Source organism: Maylandia zebra, linkage group LG22 (assembly GCF_041146795.1).
Source record: "Maylandia zebra isolate NMK-2024a linkage group LG22, Mzebra_GT3a, whole genome shotgun sequence".
Classification (NCBI taxonomy): domain Eukaryota; kingdom Metazoa; phylum Chordata; class Actinopteri; order Cichliformes; family Cichlidae; genus Maylandia; species Maylandia zebra.
This window is the reverse complement of record NC_135187.1, coordinates 28,293,803-28,306,614: the sequence shown is the minus strand read 5'-3', so window position 1 is coordinate 28,306,614 and position 12,812 is coordinate 28,293,803. Positions and strand designations below refer to the sequence as shown.

The 12,812-nt window shown below is 38.6% G+C and overlaps 1 protein-coding gene across 1 annotated transcript; it reads right to left on the bottom strand.

The window, feature by feature from the left end:
- LOC101473750 (keratinocyte differentiation factor 1) lies at positions 1–12,443 on the bottom strand. Its single transcript, XM_004564384.4, has 4 exons — positions 12,393–12,443; positions 10,384–11,335; positions 10,188–10,274; positions 1–1,901 (listed from the first exon to the last, which is right to left on the bottom strand). The coding sequence occupies exons 2-4, from the start codon at positions 11,327–11,329 to the stop codon at positions 1,807–1,809; spliced, it is 1,128 nt and encodes a 375-aa protein (XP_004564441.3). The 5' UTR covers positions 11,330–11,335; positions 12,393–12,443; the 3' UTR covers positions 1–1,806.
- Between the last annotated feature and the right edge of the window lie 369 nt (positions 12,444–12,812).

Below are 12,812 nucleotides of genomic sequence, written 5' to 3'. Positions count from 1 at the left end.
AAAAAATAAACCCATTATTACTGTCAATGGCTGCTTATGTCAATATTATACTTAAACAAATAAACAACAAATGTGAAAACACATGATCTTATTCTTAGCTAGGATTATGCAGGAACTCCAGCAGAAAAAGAAAGAGAGGAAATACTGTCAAAAATAATGCACGCTCTGACGCCCTCATGTGGCCATACTCTCAGTGACAAACAAAACGTCTGTTTTTGTTCCACTTCATAATCTTTATTGGTTTAAAAAAAGCCACATCTGATATCAGAGATTAGTTCCTGATACAACATATTTCTGCTGAAAAAAAAGAAAAACAAAGAGAAACACCTAAACATTCGAACTGCTACAGCTATAATGTGTCATTAGCAACAAAATGCAAAAGACTTCACCAAACAATTCAACCCTTTCAGTAAAGTAAGAAGTATAGTTTGATAGATATAGTCAGCAATTCATTACTTCTTTTAAATTTTGGTCTTCGTGGTCCAAACCAGAACAAGTTTCCCATCATTCCATTCTAACCATGCTGGGGTTGGGCACTACAAAAACCTCAAGTATTCTGGAAGATTTTACAGAAAGATTACAAAAAAACTTTATTCTTTACACATGTAAGTAAAACAGATCGTGGGTGACGCATTGCAGAATACGTGAACTAGTTTACCATTTGTATTAAGTTACTACAGTTATGTTCCTTAACAACTGTAACCATAAACTGATAATGCTAAAGGGCAAAAAAAAAAAAAATGGATTGAGTGACTCAGCTGGGAAAATCCCCGTCAGGACCTGAGGGTAAATACAGCAAGTACATTTGTTGTCATGAAAACACACCTTCACTTCATGAGTCAGCTTGAGATAAACATCGCTAATAAGTTACAGCGCACGATACAACCTACAGTGTAGCTGCAGATCACGCTGGCTCACATAATAGTTGAGAATTGAAAGGAAACGGTAAAACAGTCACAATCAAAATGTATCCAGCACACAGTTAAGATACGAGCTTAAGAGTTATCAGCTTTGTATGAACTTCATGTTTTGAAACAAATAATAAACTGATTTGAAAAAACAAAAAACACATTCCATGTTGTCTGAATATTAACTAATGATATGAAATATTTAAAAAAACAACACCTGAAGGCTTTTTTTGCAGCCTTCAACTTGTATTTCCAATTGGACGTAACGAAACACAATACAATTACAATGAAAAATCTACTTTTCCTCTACATAGAAAGTATGCAGTGACACCAACCAGGTGCTTCACTTAGAAAATTATTCAAATTCCGGAAACTATCAGAACTTTATGTAGACTCATTAACTAAATATTTGCGACATAGCCACAAAACTGAAAGCAAACACATACTCATCAAATCAACAATAATGAAGGCATTTGAAATGTGCAAAACAACAGAAACAACACCAACGACAAACTTTAAATCTAAGAGTAAAATCAGAGCAAGCTCGTAGGATCCTAACTCCTTCAAGGACGAGGGGACGGTTATACAACATGTATGATACAACACCTAAGAGCTGCTGATGACGTCTGCCTGCAGGACAAGCTCCCCATTAAGCAATCCTTCAAACACAAACATAACATTTATGAACCAGAAATATCTACACACAGAGCCCTGAGTTCACTGAAGTCCTTCAGACAATGTGAAATTTCACATTTTCCTTTTGCCACAGCAAAGCCACGGTCTCTGCAAACAGCTTGGCTCAGCCAGGCACTCGTGTGCAAGTAGGGTCTCCTTTCGACGTCCCGTATGTCACCTTTTGGACACAGTTTGACAAATAAAGAAAAATGTGGTGAGTGAATCATGTTCTCACATAGGTGCGGATCAGCGGGACACCTGAAGAATTTGTCTCTGTGTGTGAAGTGGAGTATGATGTCGGGGAACTAGAAGTGTGACCTGCAAGAACACAGAAAGAAAAGCTATCATGAGCATGAACATGCAAACGTGGCAGACTCATTTTGCTTCCTTGCATATCATACAGACAATACACATAATGTTTGTGTGGCAGTAAGAGTAAAGTCACCAAAGCTGATACTTTCAATACCGATCCAAGCAAACAACAGTACTTGTTTTTTGACACACAAGAGTAAAGTTCGCTGTGTGGTTTCCTGTTGTTTGTTATGCTTCACATACAAATGGAAGAAGATGCACTTAAACCAGTGTACGGGTTATGCAAAACACAAACCTGACTATGTTTCATACTGTTCCACTCATCTACAGGCAGCACTCACACTGCAGGGAAGGACACAATCAAATAACAACACTGGCAACCACCAGTGCTACCCTTCAGCTTCCTAGTAGACATACCAGTTTCAAAATGCTACGTCACCTTGTTTGTGAGTTATTGCATTCGCAAGGTTTTCAGAAAATTGGACCTCCGACCTTGAGCTCAAGGTTGCTGAGATTCAAACTCATCCAAGATTTTTAATAGATGCACCTATTGTATCAATTTGAAGGTCCTACATCGCTTGTTTTCAGGTTATTGCATTCACGAATAGGGCTGGGTATCGTCACTGATTTCTAGAATCGATTCAATTCCGATTCACAAGGTCCCAAATCGATTCGATCCACGATTCGATTTAATTCGATTCGATTCGATTTAAATCTGGGAAATTTTGACAGTCAGAAGTATAATTCAGATCAGAACATTTACATATTTTTGTATCTATAAAAAGGAAGCTGACACTCGCAAGACTTTATCCAAGGTGTGAGCATCACAGCAGATGCCTTTGTGTCAAAGTAGCTGAAGATAAAACACAGAAAAACATGAAGGTGATTTTCCTGGCCTGGGATTTTATAAAAATATTCTGCAGTACATCAAAAACGAAAGAAAACCATTAATTAATGAACATTACCTCTGACGTTACAGCGGTTTTATTAGACACACGGCTAAGCATTTTGCATTTTGAATAATATTAAAAAGTTTAAATTTGTTCAGTATTGAACAGCAGAAATGAGGTTTTCTTTTCGGAAGAATGTAAAAGGGAAAAAAACAGCGGCCGACAGCGCTGTAAACAACAGTAGACTTGTGCATAACAAGCAAGCGAATAATGAAGAAAGCGAAACTGTTCGAGAGAGAGGGGGTGGGAGGGAGAGAGGGGGTGGGAGGGAGAGAGGGAGAGAGAGAGAGAGAGCTGCGCATCGCAATGGAAGCAAAACAGTAAAAGAGTGAATTCATGACGATGTTTATGTGAAGCGTTTGGATCTTCTTTAGCTGCTGGTTCGGTCAATATTGTTTGGAGAGAGATCAAACTAACAGCTTTAGAATCAGCGCACAAAGGGCGTGAACACAAAGCGCGGACCCGCCCACAGATCAGAATCAGCGAGCTGTCGGCTTTCAGCCCCGACTGTGAGAAAGGCGACATCTAACTGATTCTGATCCGCGGGTCGCGCTGTGTGTTTAAGTCTATGTGCAGAATCCCTGTACCTGCTCTCATTTACTGTTTGGTGGTTCTTGAAATTTTGTGAGATGTCACCAGAGATTCTGGCATTTCGGACAAAATAAATTTATATTAAAAAATCGATTCAGGATTTTAATGAATCGATTTTACGTTATCCAAGCCAGAATCGATTTTAATCGATGAATCGATTATAAAAACCCACCCCTATTCACGAACGTAGGTGTCCACGCCACCTGCTCACCCAGAGCGGTGCCTTTCACAGGTTAAAGACCACTTGCTGTTAAAGGTCTTAATAACTGCTTAGTTTTGTAGATTGTTGTTAGTTCCTTTTCTCATTTCTCAGATCAGGTGTGAATCACCATCTACTTAGAAACATGAGTTCTTGGTGTCAAAAGGCCTGTGTTCACTTTATGGCTATAGAAATCTCTAAAATTTCACAGAAGTCATATTTTCAATAAACTACTCTGCTACTGTTGGTGTAGTGGTGTAAGCTTTCTACACAGGAGTGGAAATATATGTATGTGAATGTTTCAAGATCTCAGCAAGTGCTACTACTGCTTAGTTCCACATGTGACGGTGTCGGACCCTTCCATGGTTCTGTCATCTGTACATTGTAACGCACTTTTGTTAAAATTTTGTTGAAATTTTTAGATGGATGGTCCTTTAAAAATTTCGACCGTGGTTCAGGGGGTTGGGAAGCTCATCTTGTAACCGGAAGGTTGCCGGTTCGATCCCCAGCTCTGTCTGTCCTGGTCGTTGTGTTCTTGGGCAAGACACTTCACCTACTGCCTACTGGTGATGGCCAGAGGGGCCGATGGCGCGATATGGCAGGCGTGCTTCTGTCAGTCTGCCCCAGGGCAGCTGTGGCTACAACCACCAGTGTGTGAATGTGAGAGTGAATGAAAAGCGCTATATAAATGCAATCCATTATTATTATTATTAAATGTGAACCTCTTCCAAATGTTCTTGAACTGTGTTTCTTACCTACTTAATACTTGTATGTATATTTTTTTATATAAAAGATGAAAATTGCTTGCTATTGTTATACAGATAAGCATAACTTCATGATATGTTTTGTAGTTTTGCTTCCGGCTCAAACAACCAAGATATGATTGAAGTGCAAACTTTCAGTTTTAATTCAAAAGGTTTAACAGAAGTGCTGAATTAACAGTTCAGAATTTACAGCTATTTTTATAGGACCTCATTTTTAGAAGCATGAAAATAACTGCAATTGACTAACAGTCAGTTTCATCGTCATGTGAAGCCTGTTTTCTTGTTGTTTCATGATCAATCACACAGATAAAAGACTGGATCTTTTTCACTGGATCTGTCAATATGACATCCAAAGAGCTTCGGAAGACCACAGAATATATGTGATTTCAGAACAAGTAACCAAGTCAAAAACACTCAAGGTCTTACAAACGAGAGATGTCTTCATGAATGGAAATGCAGATAATTTACAATAAGGTGCAAACCACTGGTTACATTCAAGAACAGAAGTGCTAATTAGACATTAAAAACCTAATAAAAATTTAAAAAAGGACAGACGAAACCAAGATTAACTTGCACCAGAATGATGAGGAAAGTATTAAAAAGGAGAGAATCGACTCATGATCTAGTGATCCAAGGTATACCACATTATCTAACATTGTGGAGGCAACATTTTGCCATTGCCATGAATGGCTGCCAGTGGAACCAGAGTTTATTGATGATGTGAGTACTGATAGAAGTAGCAGGACGAATTCTTAATTGTACAGGGCTATGCTCTCTGCGCAGATTCAAATTCTGCAAAACATACACATACTCTGTGTTGCTTAATAAACTTTATTTAAATGTTTCAGATGAAGCCAGCTAAAAGATCTAAAAAACCAAAAACAAAACAACACATCATGCCACGATCTGAAGTTACTTTAAGAACAGATAAGAAACACAGTCATGGACATTTATCATCTATCAGTCTGGAAAGGGTGACAAAGGCCTTTTTAAGACTTTGATACTCCAAGTTCCACAAAAGGAGAAAAATTGCAAAAGTGGTGATCCTTCCCAGGAGTGGCCAGCCAATCAAAATTACTCCAAGATTGCACCGATGACTCACAAAAGAAAAAAGTTTAAAAAACTGAAAGTCAGTGTTCATGATTCCACAATATAAAAAAGAGAAAGGACATCAAGTTTTGGTCTGCAGACTGAAAAGAACACAAAGGCTTGTTTCACATTTACTAAAAAAAATATCCTGATGATCCCTAAGACCACCACCAGGCCCTGGCTAGGTGGTGGAATCGAACTCAGGCCCTTCTTGCTGTGAGGCAACAGTGCTAATAACCGTGCTACACCTTTTAAACCAAAATCTGTTAAAACCAGCGCCGCTCAACAAAAAGTAGACCATGACTACAGAAGAGCCGTACAACATATCATGATCATACCCATATTTAAAGTCAAAATATATTTTTGTGCAATTTTTCCAACATTACTATTATTAAGAATTAATTTGTAAAACACAATGGAGGCTCTGTCATGGTATGGGACTGCATTTAAGCCCGTGGTGCTAAGAATTTTATCAAAATTGTAGGAATTATGAACACTTAAAAGTATCTAAGATACCGCCATGTAAAACCATCTGAAAATCATCTAACAGGTCATGACTTTATTTTTTGTTTTTAGCACACCAACAATCACAAACCCACTGCTAATGCAGTAAAAGCATTAATGGAGTCACTGTCAGTCATGGATTGGCCTCCTCAGAATTCAACATTATTAAAGCAGCGTGAGATCAAGTTGATAAGAAAAAATTGAATAACAGGCAGCAAACATCCAAATATGAGCTTTGGAATGTTTTTCAAGAATCCTGTAGATTAAAAATGACAAGAACAGAGTTTAGGCTGTTTTAAAGAATAAAGACAGTCATTCCAAACTTGTTAGAAGTGTACACTCTGCTTTTGCTTTCCATATGGTATTTGCATTTACCCATGTTTCAATAAATCGCTGCACCTATTTTCCTCAAAAATATAAAGAAATATGAGAAAAGCTAAAGCAGTGCTACACAGTACTGCAGTTCAGATTTTAATTATTTTTAACTGTTTTAATTGTTTTTAAATATTCTTTTGTAAGTATAAGTGACATGATGCATCATAAACCGCTTTTCGGGGCATTCATACGGTAATTTAAATCCCATACATCAAACAGGAACTTTTGGCTGTAACGAACCAAGTTGGTTGAAATGTTTGTTGTGAGTATACCATGATTATAAGTTAGTTATTTGTTATCAGTTATTAGCTAGTTATTTGAATTAAAGGAAATTAAGGGAATCACAATCACAATCTGCTGCAAATCTCATTCCACCTAATCAATGTACAGCACAAAGCTACTGTATTATGTGCAATTTTATCTTCTTTGTAAGAAAAAAACAAGACTATTAAAATACTGAAATAAGTTCAGTCCAGAACCACTTTTGCCATTTATCTCCATTCACTCCAATCAGTTCATAGTGGATAGTCTGAGCCAATAGCGTGAACCCCTTGTTGGTAAACTGTGGTCATTTTGGGCAAAAGATTATTAGAACTCTTTAGGATCCATATTATTTTATGTTCTCATCACACTCATTGCTGATGCCAGCAAATTTGCCACTCTGGCTAGAGCTACAAAAAACAAACAAGCATAGGTGGAGTAATGTTTATCAATGGCAGCCATCTGGAAATGTTTCCAACAGCCCAGCACCAAACACAAACAGTTCCACAATATGTAGTACAGCGGCTATATTTTCAAGGATACAAATATGCAATAAGCTCACTCTCAAAGATGGAAAGAATGGTAAGAAAGAGAAGACAGGAGAGGAATATAAGGGAACATTTTCAAAGTGCTCAGTGACATCTAATAAATCTGAAATGTAATGTTTAGGTACGGTTCTGAAGTATGCTGGAGTTTTAAAATTAGATATTGGATCAAACATGATGTATAGCTGTAGCATACATTTTTATTATAAGGCTGGATCAAAATATAGACCGTTCAGTACAGTTCAGTGCAGGCTAAAGTAGCTAGTTTGCAGTGTTGTGGTAAAGTTTACAGTAATGCATGTTGTACTGGTGCAGGGCAAGCTATGGTTTTGATGGTCAATGTTACACCAAGCCAAGTGAAACTGTGCTTATCTCTTTAAGCTTATCTGTGCGATTATGTTACTGAATTCAGTTAACACTACAGAGAGCAATAAAGCTTAGAGCTTACAGCACAGCTCAGGTGATCACAGCCTGTATGCAAAAAGAACAAATCTACTGTAGCTTACAAAACAAATTTTTACACGTCTTCTTTCTAGTGAATTCCCCCCATGCTTCATTTTTACACTGTACCCCGCACGTAGAATCTCACATTAACCCATGAATAAAGCAATTAGTACAACTTTGATACAATTTAGGATGTTTTATTTAGCTATTGACTATGTGCACGTTAGCATATGCTACTTCCGGTGCAGAAACTCCTGTGGGGAGCTTTGTTTCCGGTGTCCTATTCGCGCCTGGTTTACGGTCCAAAACAAGTTAAGCAAATGAATGAATCAAGCGGCGATTTACATTTCTATAGATGTCTTGGGCATTTACCCAATATATCTGTAAATGATGTTCATCGACTTGTCGATATTTTTTCCCCGCGGCTCAGGGCAAAAGAGAAAATGGATTCAAATGTTTTATTTCTCAGCTGTCCCTCGTTTATCGCGGGTGTTATGTTCTAAAAATAACCAGCGATAGGTGAAATCAAGTAGCCAATTTTATTTTTTGACGGTGCAAAACGTTTCGTGGACATACAGTACTGCACTTCAGAGTCACACTGCTAGCGATCGATGCAGTGATTCTGTACTGTACAGGAGAGACGTCACGGAGGAGATCGTCTGCAGCGATCAGGACGCAGGACACAATGCGACGTAAAAAAAATAAGCATGCAAACTTGCACTAAAAAATCTGCGAAACAGCAAGGTGAAAGGTGAACCGCGTTACAGCGAGGGACCACTGTAATTTTTAAGGTAAGTCACAACATACCCTTCGTACGTACTAATGTATAGAAACCCTTACCAGCAATCATTCATTTTTTGTGTGGCTTTTTTCACAGTTTGTTAACATGCTGTGTAGGTGTGTACTTGACTAGCTGATATCGACATAACGGGAAACATCTGGTTTGACTATTGTTCACCTGTAGTTTGAATGCTGAACATTTGCCTGTTTAAATCATAATAACTGTCACTATACAGAGATGTGCTTCTGAATGTGGACGATGTGTCTTCTGCTGCAGTGATGCAGTTCTGCTTGTGTTGAGTGATGTAAACAACTGATCGATCTAAATGCTTTAAACGTCAAAATTGATCATTAGATTTTTTATGATACAACAGCGGTGAGTGTTCCCACCTTCTCCTCTTTGTAACTTAACGCGATCTTTCCGTTTTTGAGTTTTGGACATGATTTTGGAGTATATCTTCGCAGTAGCGATTGACCGCAAAGTAAAGCTACCGGAAATGTACAACCCCACATCCGGTCTCAAACCAGGAAGTTAGCATTTTCTCGTGCACAGGGTCAATTGTAATTCCCACTGATTCCCTTTTATTTGATTTGTGATAACAAACTTAATTACATATGAATTAGGTCGTGAAAAAAAGAGAATGAAAGGAAACAAAGGTGTGAGAAAATGTCAATCTTAGTTTTGCCAATTGCTAAATGCTTTTAGAAAAAACAAAAACAAAAAAACAACGTATTCCTTAGTCTTCGTAAATATTTAACTTAGTGCTAACCTATTTCTAAACAAATCTTTTCTATTGCCTGAACTCAGTTATCAGTTAATGACAAAAACACATAATTGTGAAAGACAGATCATGAAAAACATTGATTAGTCAAAAATCACAAATGTTAGCTTTCTTTTTTTTGGTTATCTAAATAATCCAACCACACTGCCAGTGTAATTTATGTTTGGTAGCTTGTAGTTTGATATGATTTGTTTTTAAATTTACTTCAGTCATAAAGTGCACAGATGAACTGTTAGTGTGAAGCAGTGGTTCTCAAACCTGTTCTGGCATGTCCTGCTTCAAAACATTCATGCCCCAATAATATTTTTTTATGAATCATTAACAATAAAAACGGTTCAAAATGAATTGTAAAATCACTTAAATACTGACCTAATTTCACTTCATACTGTTTACCTAGCTGTCAGTGCCCCACCTGCAGGGGCTCCACGCTCACTGAAATTGAGTGAAGCAACTCAATAGAAATGACGCAACTGCTCCAAAAGCTACTTTTTGACTGGTGCAAAACAGCAGATGTCTGTTCCTGACTTACTGAGAGATGAAACTGCACAGCTGCTCACACATATGTGACAAAGTGTGACTGTAACATTCACTGATGCACATTATTTTTTTAATCCATAAAGGCTCTAAAACAGAAAAGTTACAGAAAGTATAAATGTAAAGAAAACTTGAATGGTTGAATTGAATCCTGTGCCCCTCCCACATCCTACTTCTAGTATATAGTAAGTAGTACATAGAAGAGCCTTAGCAGGCCTCATCTATGTAACCTCATGGTGACTGAAGCATCTATAATCAGTCTTGAAAATGAATAAACCACTCTGAATGTTATGTAACACCATGACTGCAATGTCTGTCAGCAGAGTGGCGGATTTTACTTGCAGTTTCTATTTACTGGCACTGAATGGCTTATATCGTCTATTGTACAGTGGAGCTAGTCTAATAAATTGACTTTATCAGAATAGCTCGTTTAGGACAGACTTTCAACAAAGCAGAATAGTGCAGATTTCTTACCTCCATTGTTCCTCCAAATCTCCCTGGCACACTGATCAGAGGAGGTCAAATCTGATATTTGGATATTGGGATTTGATTTGTAGTCATCTTAGATAAACAGAGAAAATGAGATTGTTACTTGATGGCACTGAAGCATTTCCTAGATGCCGGCAGGAACACAGATATTTCTGTAGTAAAGGAGTCGGTCAGGACTTACTGTTGTTGCTCAATGAAAAGGACTCGCTCTCCCTCATCGTCTCGTTTCCGCTGTCCGACAGTGTCCTCTCATTCCTGGAGATGTGCGGCCTCTTCTTCGTACTCTTCCGAGTGCTAATGCGGATGATTCCACGCACTAGCCGACACTCGGCCTCCTGCTCATCCATTTTATGTTCCTCAGCCAGTGAGTTGATGAGCTGGTTGATGGCCTTGCTCTTTTTCAGGAACACCGAGTCTGAGGTGCACCGGGCCAGTTCTTCAATCTGATATTCAGAGTAGAGCTCCAGCAGCTTCTTAGTAATCAGGGAGTCCACATTCTCCTCCCCATCCTCCCAGTCATCAATCCTTATAGACTCATGCAGCGACTGGTGGCTCGGCAGTGTCTGAACACCAGGAGGTGGCACGTATGGCAAAGTGGGAGGATTGGTTTTAGCACCTAAATACTCTATTGTGCTGTCCACTTTGACTCCAGCAATGTGGAGATCCTCCAACCAGGGTTCTTCTGCAGTGTACTCTTCTTTGTTGTCTCTTGAGTTCATAGCTTGGAGACTCAACCTCTCTGGTTCATCTGGTGAACTCTCCTTTGGTGCCAGGCATGGAGCAAGGATGGAGTTCTGGCAGACCCTGTACAGGCCGCAAGTAAGTATGCTACATATAAAAGTCCTACAGCTTCTCGGAGAAGCGCATGGATTGCAGGTTTGGGTTGCAGTGGATGGTTCAGCTGAGCCAGGAATGAAGCCAATGGTCTCATACTGTCTGCCATTAGCATCCTTCAGGTCAGCTTTGTGGACTCCTTTCGGCTCTGGGTTTTGTGCTCTGTCTTCAACTGGGTCCACACAACGTTCTTCATAGGACGACCCCTGGCTGTTGCTCCGGCTGGACCGAAGCCTGTGGCCTGCGCCACGTCCTGAACCATGCGTAAGGCTGCTGGAGGTGCCAGCAGACATGATTGACTGCATCAGAAAATCCAAGAACAAAAATGAGAAAAACATTGAGGTCATCTGAGGTTCAATTAAATGATGAGACAGGGTTGAAATAGTACAGCTAAACAAAACGCTTCTTATAAATCCACATTGTCAAGCAGGAAATAAGTGTGCTCCTAAGCACCTGAGGGCATTTCTCGTCAAAACAATCGTGAAACTAATATCCGCAGGTGGCAGGTAATGCAGCCCAACAGGTTTTACGGAGTATGTGTACACACAGTCAAACACAATTACCCGTTCTTATATCAAATATACTGCATGACATCATGGAGATCACAAAATACTCATTGAAACTCCAATGAGTACACTTTCTGGTGATTCACACCTATGTTCATTTCAGAATTATATAGTTTTATTTCCTTTTACTCATTAAGAACACATAACAATGATGAAGGCTACTCTGTGGATATGGATATGGATCATTAAAATTAATTTAACGACAAGTGTGGCTATTTCGCCAGTCATTAAAACAACCTGAGTAAAGACGAATTATTTCCCTTATTTTAAAAAAAAAAAGTGTAATTATAAATTATAATTATTTTACATTTGTATTTATTTATTTATTACATGAATCTTATTAGAAAACGACAATGTTGCAATTATTCAGTAGTGTTTGGCAACCTGTGTTGTGACGATATACGCCTGGACATTTATCAACAGTATGACTTAGCTTTTAAAAAAACAAGTCAAACGGGACTATAGTATTGCGGTTTTGTCTTTATCTAATCACAAACTCGATTTGACGGTAACTTTAGGAACATATGAGCTCGAATTTCGTCTCAAATACAAATATTATTTTCACTTTCATGGCGACTTGTCATTGCGGCAGTTTCCTCCATTTGAGGACTTTCTCACCTAACATTACTCACAGTTTACACGGTGCGTCCACCGGCCGTCTCCCGAATTAATGCTAGATTCTCCACTTTATGGTACGCATTTATTTATTGTAATCCATTTCGAACGTTTCGTGTATGAATTTCGCCCCAAAACGCCAGTTTCAACAAAGTTTTCGACCAAATCTGTGTACCTGAGCGTCAAGGTAGAAGAGGCGCACCAGGTAGCTACAGCCAGAGGTTGGCCTTCCGGTTGTAAGTGACTCACAAAATAAAATGTACATCAAATTGCCAATGTAATTTTGCATATTGCACGATAATAGCGCATCACGGGCGTCTTAACTTTTCTCAGGAAGGCAATGATAAAAAAAAACAAACAACAACCGTTAAAACACAGTTATGCCCAGCCTACCATTATAAAAGGTAATTTTTACAGTTTTATTTTTTTAACAGATTTCCGGTGGTTATTGTCGTTATCTGTGAACCAGCGTCAAGTCAACTACACTGGTCATTGAATTACCGGATATTCCACATGAAAGTATACTGATATTTTTTTTTTACATATATTTGAGAGAACAATTTAGTAACAACAGTGCGAGTAAATAAAGTACATC

Excerpts from the sequence above, each read along its gene's own strand:
- LOC101473750 (XM_004564384.4), bottom strand. The coding sequence starts at position 11,329 with ATGTCTGCTGGCACCTCCAGCAGCCTTACGCATGGTTCAGGACGTGGC. Across the intron at positions 10,275-10,383 it reads CTTTTCATTGAGCAACAACA|ATGACTACAAATCAAATCCC; the intron begins GTAAGTCCTGAC and ends TGTTTATCTAAG. Across the intron at positions 1,902-10,187 it reads GATTTGGAGGAACAATGGAG|GTCACACTTCTAGTTCCCCG; the intron begins GTAAGAAATCTG and ends GTGTTCTTGCAG.